The 20496-nt window shown below is 38.7% G+C and overlaps 1 protein-coding gene across 1 annotated transcript; it reads right to left on the bottom strand.

Moving 5' to 3' along the window:
- Positions 1-1651: 1651 nt before the first annotated feature.
- LOC121138904 (olfactory receptor 13C8-like) lies at positions 1652-2614 on the bottom strand. Its single transcript, XM_040741960.1, has one exon. It carries the CDS (start codon positions 2612-2614, stop codon positions 1652-1654), a length of 963 nt encoding a protein of 320 aa, XP_040597894.1.
- Positions 2615-20496: the final 17882 nt, after the last annotated feature.

Here is a 20496-nt window from a genome sequence, read left to right as displayed (position 1 = left end):
TCTTTTGTGAAATCACTCTAGGGACATGTTTAGGATTTGGAACTTATGTATTTCCCTGGAAATTGTAATATTCAAATCTATGCTTCCAGAATGTTAACAGTATGTGCTTGAGGTTCAGTTATGCCAAATACATCTATCTGTAAAACCAAACAGTTTGTCTGAAAACCTAGTTTGCTTTAATGTGTTCAGGCACAATGCAAGAGCTCTGGGTTCAGATCTCTAAATGAGAACTAGGTTTCAAGACATATTGGCTGACAGATGCTGGCATTTCCCAGAGGGATAATATTATTATTATTGTATCCTGGAGATCTTCCAGCTTTGCTTTGTATTGTAACTTCTCCCTGTAGTATGTGTGTATGTGGGAAGGGGGAGAGGGGAAGTACTTCTGTGTATATGTTGTATTATTGGTTGATAAATAAAGCCCTGTTGGCCAATAGGGAAGCAAGATAGGTGGGACTAGGAGTCGGGGGGTATTCTGGGAAATGTAGTTAAGAGGAGGGAGTCGACATGTGATCTCAGGAAGAAAGGACACATGAGGTTGCACTCTCAGCAAGAATAAAAATATATAGATTCATAATTATGGGTTAATAGTTAAGTCAGAGATAGCCAATGAGAAACCATAGCAAACAGCCGACAGCTTTGTAAGTAACATAGTGTCTCGTGTGTTATTTGGGGGCTAAGACAGCGGTGGGACCCAGGAAGCTGGAAGGAAGAATACACATTACATGGGGGCAGGGGAGGGGGTATTTAGAATGGGTAGGACACAGTATCACTCTCTAAACCCCTATGGCTTGCCACAATGAAAATTTAATTACTGATTCCGTGACATGTTTGGCAGGTGACATGTAGACTCTGACCAAATAACTGAAGAATGTGGCTCATACATAATTTAAAAATAGTTAACATTGCTATGTTCCAGATGATTATCACTTGGGTTCCTGTAAGCTAAAGAACAGGTAAGATTCTATAATTTAAAAATAGTTAGCATTGCTATGTTCCAGATGATTATCACTTGGGTTCCTGTAAGCTAAAGAACATGTAAGATTCTATAATTTAAAAATAGTTAACATTACTATGTTCCAGATGATTATCACTTGGGTTCCTGTAAGCTAAAGAACAGGTAAGATTCTATAATTTAAAAATAGTTAACATTTACTATGTTCCAGATGATTATCACTTGGGTTCCTGTAAGCTAAAGAACAGGTAAGATTCTATCACTGGGGAATTTACACGGTGTTGAATACGAATGATAAGGAAGTGAGAAAATGAACTGAATGTTCTGCATCTTATACTATTTAATAGTCACTTTGCCCACTCATTCACAGTGCACCTACAAAGGCTACAAACCGCTGCTAAGGACTTTAAAATAAGGTGTTTCTTAAAACACTTCCCCATTATCTTCTAAATGGTTAAGGGTTTGTGTCTCCTTGCTAAGCAATCACTGAAATATTTCCAGGATCCTTTCATTTCTATAACAGCATACTTTACAAATGTCATTATGTCTCATTTCTGCATTTATGTAAAAAAACATAACTGTAGCAAAAGCAACCAATACCATGCTTAATGGCTTTGAATATACATGCAGCATTTTGATCTTTCTGAATCCCGTGTCTGTAGCAACTTGGAACAGTGAGTCATGTGGTCTATATAATCACTTATGTTTTATCAGACACTTTCCTCCCAGCATGTTCTGAACAGCAGCCTTCACATCCTTGTTCCTCAGACTGTAGATGAGAGGATTGAGCATGGGGGTCATCATCCCATAGAAGAAGGAGATAAGGGCCTCAGTCAAGCTCTGATATTCTGCCCCCGCAGTAGCTTTAGACTTGGGCGTTGCGTACATGAAGAAGATGGTTCCATAGAATATAATCACCACTGTCAGGTGGGCAGAGCATGTGGAGAAGGCCTTCTGTTTTCCTTCAGTGGAAGGGATCCTCAGAATAGTGGCAACGATGAAAACATAAGAGACAGCAATGACTGACAATGGCACAGCTAGAAAAAGCAAATTTGACCCTGCCATGCTAATCACATTGATTGAAATATCCGCACAAGCCAGTTTCAGAATGGCCAGAATTTCACACTCAAAGTGGTGAATGACGTTATTAGTACAGAATGGTAATCGCACTGCAAGAGATGTCTGCACCAATGAGTCAAGAAACCCAGCGACCCAGCATCCAGCTGCCATGGGCACATAGGTACCCTTGCTCATGATGGCAGGGTACCTCAGCGGGTAACAGATGGCCAGAAAGCGGTCAAGTGCCATCATGCCTAGAAGCACACATTCTGTGGCACCCATGGCAAAGGAAAAGAACATTTGCACCATGCACTCAGGGAAGGAAACCCTCTTCCTTCCCTTCAGAAAGCTACCGAGAATCAGTGGGACAGAAGAGCTTGTGTAAAAGATATCCAGGAAGGAAAGGTTGCAGAGGAAGAAATACATGGGGGTGTGCAGGCGCACATCATAGATGACTACCGAGACAAGGACTCCATTTCCAAGCAGGATCATCACATATGTGAATAAAACTAGCACGAATAGAACTTTCTGGAGCTTTGGGTGGTCAGAGAGCCCCACCAAGACAAATTCTGTCAACATGGAGTCATTGGCTGTCTCCATATGGATATGCCCGTCCTCCAGCAAAATTCTGGGAATAATAGAAAGAAATCGATTAGTGAAAGTTTCTAAGAGCCGCTTCATAAAATTATAGTAATTTTTGTGGCTGTTGGATAGGTTTTAGATGTTACAGTATGAAGGTGAAAGACACTTTCTCAATATAATTTAGAGTTAGGAATTTTTCATTTTAAAATAATTTTAATTAATAGAATTACATCGCCCCCTTATCCCTTCACTTCCTCCAGGCCTTCTCAGTGATGCTTCCTTGGCCTTTATTCATACCACCTCACTCTCAAGTTAACAGACATCTCCTTTGATCATTAGTGTCACATGTGTGTGTACACAGTATATGCAGGAACAATCTGTTGAGTTCATTTTATTGTTTGTGTATTAAAATTTCTCAACACAAATCTAGGCTCTTGAATAAGGAATGCCTACCTGAGTTTTCTCTGTTAAGAGAGCAAGTCTTTAGAAGCCAAACAGCCTTGTTGCCTTCTCTACAAGTTCTGATCTAATTGGCTGGAAATGAGTGTCTAACAACCTGGATTTGGTGCACAGATGTTCAGGATTAATTATCCATAATACAATGTTTTGTCTCAGTTTATTGGAGTTATCAATGGATATTAACCAAATAAACTAGGAAGTTTCATTGTCACCTGAGGCTCCAAATGACGCTGTAACGATAAGCGACACACTTACTGAAAGTAAAACTAAGTATTTATTGTAGAAATTACTCACAAGATACCCAACAAGTAACCCAGATGAGCCAAGTAGTTTTCCCTCTGCCGAACCGGAAGCTGAACTCCGGGAAAAGAGAGCAAGACTTCCTGTGTGCTGTCTTTTATGCCTTCCCCCCATAATGCCCCCTAGCCATGCCCAAAAGTGGGCCTGGCTAGTGACGTAGTTCACCGCCTACGTACGTATACGTCTTTACATCCATCCATATATGTCTTTAGTCATGCCTAAACTGGGTGTGGTTAGCGGTGTGGTAAACTGCTCTTACCTCATCTGTATGCGCCTCTAGTAAGTCACATGGTTAATGGCGGCATACAGGCTTCCTCCTACAGTCACCTTTTCTTTCTTTTCATTATTAATGCTTTATTTTTTTTGGTTTGCCTCTCACCCAGACTGGAAACCTGATGGTAGCTTTGCAGAATTGCTCAGATTCATTATCTTATAGAAATGCTGGAGTGCAGAGTCTGGAAAGTGTCCGTCAAGGTCAACATGGTCATTTAAACAGATTTATAAACACATGCAATCTGGATGAAATTCCAGTGGGGGGGATCCACTCGTTTACTTGAAAGCCTTTTTCTGCATTAAAATTGGAGAGGGAGGGTCAGTAAGATGGCACAGTGGTGCCGCCATGAAGCCTGATGCCCTCCTGCACTCTACAGCCAGGACCCACAGGGTAGAAGTGGAGGACAGGCTCCTGCAAGTGGTACCCTGAGCTCTGCAAAGATACCATGACATGTGTGTGTGCGCGTGTGCATGTGTGTGTGTGTGTGTGTGTGTGTGTGTGTGTGTTCCCATACTTAAAGAAAAACAACAGCAGAAGAGGATTAGGATTCAGTATCGAGCCCTGGGAGCCATTCTTAGCTAAGTTCTTTTGGAAAGATGAATGGATGGAATTGATCATGACATTGCCTGCAGCCAAAAGAGGCTACCAACAGCTCAGATGGTCATGATCTTGTAACAGCTCTGTCCCATGGATCTGAACCTCAGAAGTTTTCAGAAATTGGAAGCAAATGAACCTAGCATCCACAAGAACATAAACAGATTACTGAAAATCTGTCAAAAATGATTTATGATCTATATAGCATAATAAAACATAGGGATTGAGGTGGTATTTCAACAGGATCCATGTTCTTTTAGAGATAAATCTAAAGAAATTTGAGTTTGAGGAGAAAATATTAATGGAATTAGAGGATATAAGTAAGGATAGGAGGCTTTTAAAAGAACATAGGAAATACTTCATAGACTAGATAATAAAATACAGAGGACAATAAACAAAACCCCAAGTCAAAAGGAACCGACAGATATGAACACATGCAAAAAGTAATGTAGGCAGACATAATGGGCAATTTTTAAAGGAGCACTGAAAAAATGCAGTTTTAATGGAAGAGACCATTGTAAATGTAAAAATGGGGAAAACGACCACTACACCATAAAACAATAAATAATGGATTGGGAGAGGAATAAAAGAGTAAATCAAATAGCTGTTTTTAAAACTACAATTTGTAATCTAGCTAAAGAAAGTCACAGAGTGGAGAATTGGTCAGTAATGAGCAAGAATGAAAAGAAGCCCTCAGGGTCATTATGAGGCAGTGTTTACCCAAGAGTCTGTGGTCTAATCTGAGCTGGATGAATATGACTGACTTAGAATCTCAGAGTTACTAGGCTTCAGTCAGTCAGCTATCCTAGAAAAAAACTTTATTCTTTTGACTTCATCCTCCTTCCTGGTGGTAAGCTGCCTTGCTCATAGAGTATACTCAAGAACACACCCAGTAGAAGGATCAAGGCGTGCTCCTCACTGACTTTTCTGTTGCCTAAAATGCAGTGTAGCACCATGCCTTATAACAGATTCTGTGAGTCATTTTGAAATCTCTCTTTTGAGGGAGCCTGGTCTCTTCTTTCTTTAAAGAATCATTTGAGTGTGTGGAATGCTGGAGCACTGCCTGGGAACTGATAACAGCACCACAGAAATGCTCTATGGTGAGGAACGTTTGTAGGAAAACATTTACTTTTCCCCAGGAAGCCTCTGAATTAGTCAATGAGTAAGCACAGACAGACTTCCAGAGACGGGGAGAAAGGACTTTCACAAGATTTCATCACATGTTCTCCATGAGCCGAGAAGTACAGTCTTGAAATTGACTGAGACCGTTGTGTCCTCAAGGCATCTTCAGAAGAGACAATGTATAACACAATGCTCAGGGGGGTAAGTGAAGGAATGCTGGCTTGCAAACTTGTGCGCTGAATTAAATGTAATGTTAAGGAATTATAAGTTGTTCTGAAGGTAATTAGGACCCACTGAAGTTTGACCAAGGGACATTACATATGAAAGTGCTAGGAATAGATTAAATAGGGGACACTCTAAAGAGCTGTCCCCTTGTCATCAACTCTCAGCTGTGAGCACTCACACTGAACTCACTCTTTAGGGCATCATCTCTTCCTTCTTTGTTATATAGAACACAGGACTCAATATTTATCTCCTTTAGATGAAAAGACACAGTTCATTTTGGGTCCACTTGATGACACAAAATTTTATATTCCTAGAGCAAAAGGTATCAGGCTTTACCAATGAGTTCTCACCTCAATTCTATAATCGTGGACCAAGTGTATCTACATCATTTTACATTGAATATTGGGAAAGGCTATGTTGGTTCTTTCTAGCTCAGTCCTGACTGATACTGAGCTACTAAACTAAATAGTGCCATTCATTACCAAAACCACATCACTCTCCCTGGGTTTCTGGTCTGCTTCACTTTTGAGTGTGAAAGTCACTTCTCCAGAGGCCTGGGAAAGAAAAAACACATAGGTTGAGTTCATGGTCTGAGGCCATGGGCATCATAGGAACCTAATTCTTTTGTTATCCAGGTATATTCTATTCTATTTTTTTCTTTTCAAAGAAAGGGTATCCATGTCTTCTTGCTCAGCTCTAGCTCCCATTATCTCATGAGAAGTAGCAAGTCCATCAGGGCACTTCTCAGTGTGGAGAGACATGCCCCTGGTTTTCATATGGGGCATGAGTGTCTATAGAACATTGTAAGTTATCATGTCAGTATATGTGTGTGTTAAAGACCCTGGATACTTCTGGATGCCAGTATGCTGAATTTCCTGTTTCTACCATCTTTGTGTGCTCACACATGGCACTAACAGAGGCTCATTAGCCTGGGCTAAGTTTTGATGTGATCACTTATCCTGAATTTATAGTAGAGTGTAGAATTTAAAACACATTTGATTCTTCCTTGGGTCATAATTAGTTGCAGTTAAGAGTTTCAGACCCAAAGTAATGTTCCTTCCAAATAACAAACAAGAATAAAGAGACTTTAATTACAGTCATTCCAGCTGAGGGAAGGCCAGAAATTGTTGTTAGAAGAGGTAGTTTATGTTTATTCATATGTATAGAGGATTATATATAATATGAATTCATTCACATTCAGATATAAGAATAATATTTTTCCATAATTTGAAACAAATAGTCACTGTGACCTATACAAATAATATATCTCAACTACCTAAAAATCATTTTTCAGGCATTGTGGTCAGAGATATAATCAATTGTTGTATTACACTTTCATAAGTCACGAATGCAAGAAAAAATTTAAGCAGTTTGTGGGTGTACTAATAGTTCTCAAGGTAATCGGCTACTGAAGAAAATGATAATACCTGTTTCATAATGTTTCTAAGTTCTAGGCAAAGGAGCTCAGAATCTATTCTGTTTTCTGGAAAGATATGGAATAAAGCAAAACGAATGCTTTTAAAGCCACAAAAAAATCCTAGAAAAAAAAGTTAAACTTGAGTTTAGAATAAACAAATATCTTCTTTGTCTACTTTCTTCTTTAAATAACATTGATTCTTAGTGAAGAGCTTTCCTGTGGATGATGTCCAGTGTTCTGAATTGCAAATATCTATGACACCAAATGAAGAAACCTCCACGTGAAAGGAAAATAATAGGTGTCTCCTCCTAACATGTTTAAGCTGATAGCTTAACCCAATCCATAACTTCAAACTCCATACTTTCAAACAAAAAGACAGACCGTGATCTGATCCTGAGCCTGAACAGCAATTTCCTTTCCTGGTTAGAGACAGGCCTGGCCTGGTTCTTAACAGGCATTTTCAGGCATTTTGCCTCCTGTTCTGAAATCAACTTTCTTATTCTCTGTACTGTCAGGATGTAGCCAGGGGACAAAGTGAGAACAAGATAGCTTGGGATGTGTTCCCGTTATTTTCTTCAAGTTTCTACTTACCAGTAGTTTACTCCTCAGGTAAAGAGAACAGATGAACCTATGTAGAATACTCTCGCTCTCTTGTCCAAAGATTCTGGCTGAATCTTAGAAAACAAATATAAAATGGATCAGAGTTTCTTTTAGGTCTTTTTTTATGCTCCAAATGTTTGTTTATATTTTAAGCTTCAGAAACATCTTCCAAAGGGCCAGTCATTAGCACATGAAGACGATTTAAACCATTACTTGTGTGAGCTAGGGAGGGATTAAATATTTCCAACAAAGTTAGAAACATAAACACGGAGAGCTAAAAACTTCCCTGAACTCCAGGGAGAATGTTGTCAGACTCAATTATCTCTTGTAATTAGTACATTCATGTGATAGTTATCCAAAAGCAGAGATACTGTCATAAACGATAACACAGTGCTGGAATATTTTAAGCCTCATCGACCAGAAGCAGAAAATCTCATGTATTGTTCTAAATTTTCTAAAATGAAAATCTCACAAGATTAATAGTATAACTATACTCATTTCATAATCATTTCAAGTATTTACCAGTGTTCTCGGAATAGTCTGGTGAGTTACACAATCATTCCTGTACTGTAGATGTCAATTCTGAGATGCTGAAGTTGGACTGTCTTGCGATGTTTGTGCCCCATGTACAATGAGAGCCTTAGGTCCAGCTGCTGTCCCCATATAGTCATGAACACAGCTGCATCAACTCTCACCGAGAGTCAGACATACACAGATGTAAGGCCCACATCATCCACCACAGCGACAAAACTCCACGACCCCACTTTAAAAACATGAAAAGCAGGAATGGCCCATTCTCAAGGAATGAGGGTACTTATATTTGGAAGGAATTTCACAGGTTCATGCTCCATAACTGATCCTCCAGAACTCATCAATGCAATCCACCAAATTAGGGCTGAAGATAATAAGAAATAGATGTTTCAATCAGCACTACCAATTGTCAAAGTTTCATAAAAAGCTTCTAGTAATCAGTTATAGCAATCTGCCCCTTTCTTCATGTGCTAAATTTGAAAACAGGATGAATATTGAGAACTACCTTATCAACTTCTTAACATCCCCAATAATATTATCACCAAATTCAGACAACAGGGAAATTCAGTTTTCACTTTACCTGTGTTTCTGTGTTTAAACTCATATAAGTGGATTGTATATTGAGGATCATAAAGAGTAAAATTAATATAACATTTTTCTATTAGCCTTTAATAATCCCTGTGGTATCTGTTTTGATTGTCAGACATGCCAACCCACAACAAGCATCTTTCTGGTCATGAGACATCCCTTTCTACCTGGAATCAAGGTTTTGAGCTGCCATACTCTTCTTGCCAGTGGTGAGACTTCCTGGATCCTTTTGAAAAAACACTTCTGCAGGCCTTTGTTGAGGCAACCATGGAAAATCAGTGCATGGCACTTAAATGCTATTGGTCTCCAATTGTTTATTCTATTGACAAGAATAATTCTTGCGTGGCAATTTCAACTTCTGAACAGCATACTTTCTATTACCTCTTGTCCCAGACTTGTTACCCACTTCCAAAGAGCTAATGATGAGAGCCTCTGTACATCCCTAACCTGTTCTAAATTCAGAATGTGATTTTATCATGATCAGAGTCTTACTCCACTTTGACTATCCTCTTCAGGGCCATAAAATGTTCTGTAACTTCTTATCTCATATATGTATTCCTTCTTATCATCTACTCTTATCTTTCAGAATATTGCCAGTCCCTATTCTAATATCAAAGAGTTGAAAATTGTATACCATATCATTATTTATTATTCAGTTTGACTGAACATGAGACACAGTCAATTCCCATTGACCAGATTTATATTTTGCCTTTTCAAAATCTAACCAGCTAGTATAGGTTAACTATCAGTTATCAAGAGGAGACACTCAGCTCCCTTACTGGACATCCATCCATAACTGGTTATAAAGAGGTTCATACACATCTATGGGTGAAGAATGTCCTCAGATAGATTAATACACAGACCAAAGGCCTGGAAAGATTGTTCATGAGTGCTATGGATGTCTCCAGTCGACTGGAATTCATATTCTTTAAATTTAAGTGGGTTGCTATGTGCTGTTCTATCTCATTAGAATGTTTCAAAATTAGTCCATAATATGCATATTACATTTCTCGAAATGGTTTCACATTATTCTGTAACAAATGAAACTAAAAGCAATGTTCAAATGGCCATCTATGGCATCCTGAAAGCCAGAAAATTGAAAGCTTCTTGTGGTAATTTTTCACACCAAAATTCTAATGGCTCTTCCAAGGTAACAGGATATGAGTTAGCCATATGTGCCCTTCAATGTGATTAAATGTTTTTGATTCTCCCAGTTACATTTGATAATTGGACTTTTAAGATATTAAAGTCATTATTTTATGATATTTAAGACAACAAAACGGTATCTTCTAAGATTAGTTTAACCAAGATTGAGCCCATATTTGAGTTTTCCACGTTTCCCCCTATGCTTAACCGTCTATAATCTTGTAGTTAGTTGCTTTCATGCAATCTGTGTGTTGATACCTGTGAGTTGTATCTGTGCCTGTTCTTAATCAGTGCCTGTCTATGGCAACTGCATTTGTTCAGCACTTATTGAACAGTACAGAAAAAAATAGCATGGAAAGAAAGACTATTTATAGAAATCCTTAGTGGAGTTTTATTTTATTGATTTTCATTGTTTTACAAGTCAATCCATGTTCCCCTTCTCCCTGCCTTCCCACGAGCCCCCCATCCCAACCATGCTCTGCTCCCCAGGGAAGGTGAGGCCCTCCATGAGGGAATCCTCAAAGTCTGTCATATCATTTGGAGCAGGGCCCAAGCCCCTCCTGCATATCTAGGCTGAGAGAGTATCCCTGCTTGTGGAATGGGCTCCCAAAGTTCATTCATACAGTAGGAATAAATACTGATGCACTCACTGCCAGAGGTCCCATAGAACACCCAGGCTTCATAACTGAACCACATTCAGGGAGTCTGGGTCAGGCCCATGCTAGTTTCCTGTCTATCAGTCTGGGATCTACGAGCTCACCCTTGTTAAGGTCATTTGCCTCTGTGGTTTCCCCAGCATGGTCCTGACCCCTTTGCTAATCACTTCTCCCTCTCTGTAACTGGATCCCAGAAGTTCAGCTCAGGGTTTAGCTTTTCCATCGGCTGCTGGATGAAGGCTCTAGGGTGGCATACAATGTAGCCATCAATCTCATTATACGGGAAGAGCAATTAAGGTAATCTATCCACTATTGCTTAGATTGTTAGTTGCTGTCATCATTGTAGATCTCTGGACATTTCCCTAGTGCCAGATCTCTCTTTAAACCTACAATGGTTCACTCTATTATGGTATCTCTTTTCTTACTCTCCTCTATTCTTCAGTCTTCCTGCTCCCTCATGGACTCCTCTTCCCTCCTCTTGTCCCCTCCTCTTTCTTCTAACTCCCTCTCCCCTCCCACAATTCTTCCAATTTGCTCAGGAGATCTCCCTTTCCCTTTCTCCGGGAGACCATGTATTTCTCTCTTAGGGTCCTCCTTGTCACCTAGCTTCTCCAGCAGTATGGATTGCAGGTTGGTAATCTTTTAAATCTAAAATCCATAGATGAGTGAGTACATACCATGGCTGTCTTTTTGTGACTGGGTTACCTCATTCAGGATGGTTTCTTCTAGTTCCAACCATTTCCCTGTGAATTTCAAGATTTCTTTTTTTCTGTTGCGTAATACTCCATGGTGTAAATGTACCATATTTTCTCCATCCATTCTTCAGTTGAGGGGCATCTAAGTTGCTTCCATGTTCTAGCTATTACAAATAATGCTACTATGAACATAGTTGAACACATATCTTTGTTGTATGAATATGAATCTTTTGGGTATATGCCTAAGAGTGGAATTGCTGGGTCTTGTGGAAGACTGATTCCCATTTTCCTGAGGAATCTCCATACTGATTTCCAAAGTGGTTGTACAACTTTGCACTCCCACCAGCAATGGAGGAGTGTTCCCCTTTCTCCACATCAGCTCCAGCATAAACTATCATTGGTGTTTTTTTTTATTTTAGCCATTCTGACAAGAGTAAGATGGTATCTCAGAATTGTTTTGATATGCATTTCCCTGATGGCTAAGGATGTTGAGCACTTTCTTAAATGTCTTTCAGCCATTTTAGATTCCTCTATTGAGAATTCTTTGTTTAGTTCTGTACCCCACTTTTTAGTTGAATTATTTGGTATTTTGGAGACTAGTTTCTTGAGTTTTTTTTAATGTTTTGGAAATCAGTCCCTTGTCAGATATGGGTTTGGTGAAGGGCTTTTCCCATTCTGTGGGCTGCCTTTTTGTCTTGCTGACTGTGTCCTTTGCCTTAGAGAAGCTTCTCAGTTTCAGGAGGTTCCATTTATTAATTGTCAATCTAAGTGTCTGTGCTACTGGTGTTATGTTCAGTAAGCAGTCTCTTGTACCAATTCGTTCAAGGGTACCTCCCACTTTCTCCTCTATAAGGTTCAGTGTGGTTGGATTTGTGTTGAGGTCTTTGATCCAGTTGAACATAAGTTTTGTGGATGCTGATAAATATGACTCTATCTGCAATCTTCTACATGTCCACACCCAGTTACGCCAGCACCATTTGTTGAAGATGCTTTCTTTTTCCCATTGTACATTTTTAGCTTCTTTGTCGAAGATCATGTGTTCATAGGTGTGTGAGTTAATATCAGCGTCTTCAATTCAATTCTATTGTACTACCTGTCCGTTTTTGTGCCAATACCAAGCTATTTCCAGGACTATGACTCTATAATAGAGCTTGAAGTCAGGGATGGTGATACCTCCCGAAGTTCCTTCATTGTACAGGGCTATTTTGGCTATCCTCAGTCTTTTTTTTCATATAAAGTTGAGTATTGTCCTTTCAAAATCTATGAAGAATTGTGCTGGGATTTTGATAGGGATTTCATTGAATCTGTAGATTGGTTTTGATAAGATTGCCATTTTTACTATGTTTATCCAACCTATCCAAGAGTATGGGAGATCTTTCCATTTTCTGGTATCTTCTTTAATTTCTTTCTTGAATGTCTCAAAATTCTTGTTATACAGGTCTTTCACCTGTTTGGTTAGATTTACCCCAAGACATCCTATATTGTTTGTGGCTATTGTAAAGGGTAATGTTTCTCTGATTTCATTCTCAATGCCTTTATTGTCTATATAAAGTAGGGCTGCTGATTTTTTAAGTTAATCTGGTATCCTGACACTTTGCTTAAGGTGTTTATCAGTTATAGGAGTTCTCTGGTAGAATTCATTGGGTCACTTCTGTAAACATATCATCTACAAATAGTGAAGGTTTTACTTCTTCCTTACCAACTTGTATCCCCAGATCACCTTTTGTTGTATTACTGCTCTAGATAGAACTTCAAGTACAATACTGAAGAAATATGGAGAGAGTGGACACCCTTGTCTTTTTTCTGATTTTATAAGAATCGTGTTGTTTCTCTACATTTAGTTTGATGTTGGCTGTTGGTTTGCTATATATTGCCTTTATTATATTTAGGTGCATTCCTGTTATCCCTGATCTCTCCAAGACCTTTATCATGAAGAGGTATTGAATTTTGTTGATGGCTTTTTCAGCATTTAGTGAGATGATAATGTGTTTTTTCTTTTTCAGATGGTGGATTACATTGATGGGTTTTAGTGTATTGAACCATCCCTGCATCCCTGGGATGAAAACTATTTGGTCATGGTTTATGATTTTTCTGATGTGTTTTTTATTAGATTTGACAGTATTTATTAAGTGTTTTTGCATCAATGTTCATGAACGATATTTGTCTGCAGTCTCTATCTTAGTTGTGTTTTTGTGTGGTTTGGGAAACAAGATAATTGTACCCTCATAGAAAGAGTTTGGCAATGGTCCTTCTGCTTCTATTGTGTGGAATAATTTGAGGAGAATTGGTATCAGCTCCCCTTTGAATTTCTGGTAGAATTCTGCGCTGAAACCATCTGGCCCTGAGCTTTTTTTGGTTGGGAGACATTTTATGGCTGCTTCTATTTTATTAGGGTTTGTAGGTCTACTTAAATTGCTTGTCTGTTCTTGATTTGGTAAATGACATCTATCCAGAAAATTGCATTTCCTTTAAATTTTGTGGAATACAGGTTTTCAAAGTATGACCTGATGAGTCTCTGGATTTCCTCAGTGTCTGTTGTTAAGTCCCCCTTTTCATTTCTGATTTTGTTAATGAGCATGTTCTCTCTCTGCCTTTTGATTAGGTTGGATAAAAGTTTGATCCTATTGATTTTGTCAAAGAACCAACTCTTTGTTTAACTGATTCTTTGTATTGTTTTCCTAGTTTCTACTTTATTGATTTCACCTCTCAATTTGGTTATTTCCTGGTGTCTACTCCTCCAGGGGGAGTTTGCTTCTTTTTGTCCTACAGCTTTCAGGTGTGCTGTTAATTCTCTAGTGTGACTATTCTCCAGTTTCTTCATGTGGGCACTTAGTGCTGTGAACTTTCCTCTTAGCACTGCTTTCAAAATGCCCCATAGGTTTGGGTATGTTGTGTCTTCATTTTCATTGAATTCTGGAATTCTTTGATTTTGTTCTTTATTTCTTCCTGTTGGGTCCCAGCCCCCACTAATTTCTGTGCATTGTTTGTCAGCTGATAACCATAGGTGCATCCTGTTCTCTAGTCCTGGCTTACAGCCCCGGCCTTATCTACCTGACATTAATATCTAGCACAAGGAAAATACGAGCTCTTATACCTGGGGTTTCCCCATTGTGCTGTAAGTCTGTATATAAGGCTGCTCACTCCCTACAGCAGACATTCAGACGTGACACATACACACATGCATTCTCCTGGCAATAAAGGCAGCAGACTCATTCTCTTAGCACAAACAGTTGGACGTCCTGTCTTTAATTTCCAGATAACTCAGACTTAATCGTGGAGTGGATGCCACAAGTGGAGGTCCCAAGATGGATACACATCTTCCTTGACCAAGGAGTGATGCAATTCAACATTGTTCAATTTCCAGGAGTTTGTGGGGATTCTGCAATTTGTGTTGTTGCTGAATTCTAATTTTAAACCATGATGATCCGATAAGATACCGGGGGTTATTCTATTTTTTTAATCTGTTGAGGTTTCATATATTGCCGAGTATGTGTCAATTTTAGAGAGGATTCCATGTGGCACTGAGAAGAAGGTATAATTTGCGTTTGAATGGAATGTTCTATAGATGTCTGTTAAACCCAGTTGGGTCATAACTTCTATTAGTTCCTTTGCTTCTTTGTTAAGTTTCTGTCTGGTAGTCCTGTCCACTGGTGAGAGTGGGGTGCTGAAGTCTCCCTCTATAAGTATGCAGAGTTTAATGTGTGATTTGAGTTTTAGTAATGCTTCTTTTACGAATGTGGGTGCCTTTGTATTTGATGCCTAGATGTTGAGAATTGAGACTTCATCATGATGGATTTTTCCTGTGATGGATATGAAATGACCTTCTTCATCTCTATTGATTAATTTTAGCTTGAAGTATAATTTGTTAGATGTTAGGAAAGCTACACCAGCTTGCTTTTTAGGGCCATTTGATTGGAAAATCTTTTCCCAACCCTTAACTCTGAGGTAACATCTGTCTTTAAGGCTAAGGTGTGTTTCTTGTATGCAGCAGAAGGATGGATTCTGTGTTTGTATCCATTCTGTAACACCTATCCTGGCTTCCAAACTGAGGTCAAAACATCCTTGAAATATACAGGTTGGTTTAGTTCAGAAGTTTTTTCTGTAGTCTTGTGTCTTTCTGCAGCTTTTTGTCCTTTTCATTTGCATTAAGAAAGTTCACCCTTAGTAAAGCATTATGTGTTTGGGGGGTCTTTGTTCCCCCTGACTGTTTATGAAGCATTTCTTTAAAGATGCGGTTAGATCTCTCAACCACTGCTGGTCTTGTAGGATAGTGAGGTATTTCAGTTACATGTTTTATGTTATAATATTTGAAAACTGTTCCAATTTTCTGGAGACATATGGTAGAGCATTGTCAGTTTTTATTTGTGCGGGTATACCCATAACAGCCATCACCTCTAACAGGTATGTGATAACAGAATCAGCCTTTTCAGAGCTGAGAGAAGTAGCCCATTGGAAGCCTGAGAACATGTCTATGGTATGGTGTACATATTTCAAACTTCCAAATTCTGGGAAGTGAAATACATCCATTTGCCAAATTTCATTTCTGCGAATACCTTTGGGATTACTGCCTGCTGGTAGTGGAGTTTGATTATAGAATGAACAGATGGGGCAGCTGCTTGTTATTTCCTTGACTTGTTGCCAAGTGATAGAAAAATCCTTCTTTAAGCCTTTACTGTTAACATGGTGTTTGTTATGAAATTCTGAAGCTTCCAACTCATTTCCTATTAATAAACAATCTATCTCATCATTTCCTTGTACTAGAGGGCCTGGCAGACCCATATGGGATCTGATGTTTGATATATATATATATATATATATATATATATATGATGAGTCCTATTCCTTATAGTTTCCTGGAATTGTATAAACAATGAAGTTAATTCTGTATCATCAGGTAAAATTCTGCAGTCTCAATGTGTAAGACGACTCTTTCTGCATACTGATAATCTATAACTATATTGAGAGGCTCTGCAAACTTTTTAAGTACCATGAGTGTGGTGTACAACTCTGCCTTTTGCACAGAGTTTCAAGGACTTTTAACTACTTTACTTATATATCCTGATTTATAACCTGTCTTACCTGACTTGTTTGCATCAGTGTAGGATGTAAGAACTCCAGAAACAGGCGTTTTTCTTACAATACGTGGAAGAAACCAAATTGTTTTCTTTATGAGTTTAATTCTCTGTGTTTTGGGATAATGGTTACTGATCATCCGAAGAAATCACTGCAAGCTCTTTGCCAATATGCAGCATCTTTCCACAAGGAGGAAATTCCTTCAATTGTTAAAAGTACAACAATCTGTGCTGGGTCCTTCCCAGTTAGTTGACGAAGCCTGAACTTACCTTTTAATATCAAATCAGAGATCTTTTCTATATATGTCTTCAGTTTTTTATTCTGTTTATGTGGCAGAAATACCCATTCTAGTATTATGTCCTCACTCTGCATTAATATTCCAGAGGGGTATTCTCTACATGGTAAAACAACTAGAATGCAGTCCAGTTTTGGATCTACATGCCTCACATGTCCTTCCAATATTCTTTATTCTACCCATTCCAATTCTTTTTCAGCCTCAACTAATAATATTCTAGGACTATTTAAGTCCTTGTCTCCTTTTAGGTCCATTTTCAGGTGTTTTAAATCGTGTGCTTCTACTCCAATAATTGTCTGTAGTCGAGAAATTTCTCCTAGTAGTTTTTGGAGATCATTAAGAGTCTGGTAACAATCTCTTCTGATCTGTACCTTTTGTGGTCTAATTTTCTGTAGGTCTATTTTATCCTAAATAATTAATAGAATCTCCTCTTTGTATTTTTTTCTGGGGCAATTTGTAATCCCCAGGGAGGTAAAGTTCCCTTTACTGCCTCAAACATCTTTTCCAGATACCTTCTTTCGAATCAGACAACAATTTATCATCAATACAATGATAGATTATGGATTGTGGAAATTGTTTATGAATTATTCCAAGGGTTTTTGCACAAAATACTGGCACTATTTAAAATTCCTTGTGACAATACCTTCCATGGAAATCTTCATACTGGTTGAGAATTGTTATGGGTAGGTACTGTGAAGGCAAATTTTTATCTAACTTTTTCTTGTAAAGGTATAGTGAAGAAGCAAGCTTTCAAATCTATTACTATAAATGTCCATCATTTAGGAATCAGAGAAAGTAATGGCATACCAGGCTATAGAGAGCCCCTAGGCTGAATTACCTTGTAGATAGCTCTCAAATCAGTAACCATCCTCCATTTCCCAGAATTCTTTTTGATCTCAGTGACAGGGAAGTTCCACAGACTAGTTGATGTTTCAATATGTCCAGAATTTAGCTGTTCCCAAACTAGCATTTCTAAAGCCTCTAACTTCATGGGCCATTGTCCTACCCAGACAGCTTCATTTGTTAGCCATTTTAAAGGTAGTGCTTTGGTTCCTCTATAAGTGTATCACTAGCATCCTGTAACTCTACAGCCTGTATGTTCTGCAGCTGTTTACTGTAGTGCCTTACAATATACTTTCTAACACTAATAGCTTGTTTATGATTCATATCTGACAGAGGAGGAGTGTTAATCTGGGTATTCCACATGCTGTAATAAGTCATGACCGTAGAGATTTATAGCAATATCTGAGACATATGGCCTCAATCTTCCTCTTTGTCCTTCTGGCCCAATACATTCCACCCATCTCGTACTTTGTCTTACTTGAGATAGAGTCCCGATCCCTAACAATTGAATGTTTACAACATGTAGAGACCAATTTTTAGGCCAAGATTCCTGAGTTATAATAGAAATATCTGTCCCTCTGTCAAGTAAACCTTCCAGAATGATGTTATTTACCTGGACTTTTAATTTTGGTTTCTTGTCGTTGGTAGAAGTCTTCCAAATTACACATTTTTAATTTCCTCTAGTATCGGCTGGTTCATCCTCAATAACTAATCTGTCACCCACGGTGCCACTAGTCTTTACATTAGGCAATGGATCTTCTAATTGTCCTGAGAGAAATCTTCCTCCACAGTGACTGTGAATGACCGGACCACTTTCGACTTGGGGGCCTTCAAGAGGCCCCTTGAGGAGCTTCCTGATTGTAGAGGGTTACCTTGTTTGTATGTGGTCAACCTACAACCTACATTCATTGGTCCAGTATCGGCTTTTGTCACATGGCCTGCATAATCCAGAAGGATGAGGCCTTCTGTTTGAATCAGTCCTAAATAGAGCAGTATTTCTAGGAATGCTTTGTCTACAGTTCCTACTCAGATGTCCTTTTCTACCACAATTAAAACATCTGGTATTACGATGTCTTTTTAAACTTCTGGACATTGCCTCTCCAACCCAATGTACCTCCTCATGGTTAGGCTATTTGTCATCTTGATGCCACTTCAGGCCTTTAGAAATGGCCTCTCCTACCCAAGTTCCTGTCTCTGGACCATTATACTTGATATTAGCTATATAAAAGTCCCATTCCTCCAATGGCAACGGCACTGATCTGATCTTTAATGGCCACAGTATCTGTTTGCATTGTGGATTTACATTCTCATAAGATAAAGATTCTATAAGGAGTTGCCTAGCATTTGAATCAGTTACCTGTAAGTCTACTGTTCTGCATAATCTTTGTAAGAACTGAGGGAACATTTCTCTAGGACCCTGAACCACTTTTGAATATTATTCGATTTTTTATTCCTGTTTCATGAACCTTATTCAAAGCATTCAGAGCTGCTGTATGGCATAAAGATAGTGTATGTTCGTCAAATTCAGCTTGTGGATCAGCATATTTGCCTTCACCAAGAATCTTACTTTGGGAAGCCTCAAAGCCTTGCTTCAAGCCTTGAAGTTCGACGTCCTTGGCTTCTTGTCTCACAAAGCCCTCCATTATATTTGGGAAGCATGGTCCAGTATCACTGATATTAAATTACCCCAATCTGTGAGCATGATCTTATTTATTCTTGCCCAAGAATTCAGCAATTCCTTTACATAGGGGCTGTGAATCCTGTAAGCTACAATAGCCTGCTTTATTCCTTTCAGGTAAGAGGTGGACCCATTATCTGTATAAATACCTACTGGTAAATGGCGGTCCCATTTTGATGCATCCATGATGCTGACCTTTTGGTCATAGTTACTGGAAAGGCCACCTTAGGAAGGTCTCCTAGGCATCTTGTAGATATTCCCCTGTCATCTCCTGGTGGCATAGTGGCTAGTGCTTCTGAGTCTGATGTTTCAAATGGTGAATCCTCTAAAGACTGCAACCTTGTGACCATATCATCTCTGAGTGCTTGGATTTCCTGAATCAAAAATTGTTCCAATGACCTGATAGAATCTGTATGCTCCTTTGACTCATCAGTCAAGTGTGATTCCAAGCATTTCATATTGTCATCATTAGAGGCTAGAAAGTCGTGTAAATTGCCTTCTGGAAATATCATCCTATCTGTTAAATGGCCATTGCCTTCAAACACAGAATGAATTGTCCCTGCTAATATGGTAACTTCCTCTTGACTAGACTATATTGGCCATAAATGCAGTGGACATTGAATTAAATGTGTCTCGAAGGCTGTTCTGATTAAATTCCAAGTTATGTGCTCTGGTGGCCAAGTCCCCTTTTTCCTGAAAATCCTGAATTTTCGACTCTAATTTTTGAACTATCTGTACAATTTCTCCAATATCTCTCTTTTTACATACTCTCTTCCATGTGTATTAGGACGCTAATCTCGAGCATTAGACACAAATATATTTTTAACATATCATAATTGTCTTCTAATACACAATCCATGACATTGGCAATGAGATCTCTAACGTATCTTCCATGGTATAACTAGGTATTCTTACCACCAATTTTGCAGTACTGAGTTGTAAAATTCACTTCTAGTTGATTTGGATTGATGAGAGGAATCTTACCTGTAGTGACTGCGCTTGGCTAACAGATGGCAGAGGTGTACCGCCAAGCACAGCTCCTCTGCGAAACCTCGGTATTTCTCTAAGTAGCAATGGAAAGATTCTAAACAGCTTTACAGAAATTAGCAAACAGATTCGGGGAGGGAAAAGCACATGTGAACAGAAGCAGGGAAATCACGCCATGCGGCCCAGATGAGCTGTGCAACTCTGCAAGGCCAGGCGGTCAGGTGGGCAGAATTTAAATCCAAGACATATAAACAAACACTATGGCTAGTAATATTTTATTGACCTAGAATGCTTGTATGTGGAACAATGATAAATACATTTAGATTCTGCACTTATGACAGTTAAATAATAGTTCAAATTAAATGATTAGATAAACATTCAGAATATATATATATATATATATATAAAATCTCCCAG

The sequence above is a fragment of the Mesocricetus auratus genome, unplaced genomic scaffold, assembly GCF_017639785.1.
Source record: "Mesocricetus auratus isolate SY011 unplaced genomic scaffold, BCM_Maur_2.0 Super-Scaffold_6730, whole genome shotgun sequence".
NCBI lineage: Eukaryota > Metazoa > Chordata > Mammalia > Rodentia > Cricetidae > Mesocricetus > Mesocricetus auratus.
Note: the sequence above shows the minus strand (reverse complement) of the source record. Positions and strands in the feature narration are given on the sequence as shown.

Bases quoted from the DNA above. Each gene is read 5' to 3' on its own strand.
- LOC121138904 (XM_040741960.1), bottom strand. From the start codon at position 2,614: ATGGAGACAGCCAATGACTCCATGTTGACAGAATTTGTCTTGGTGGGG.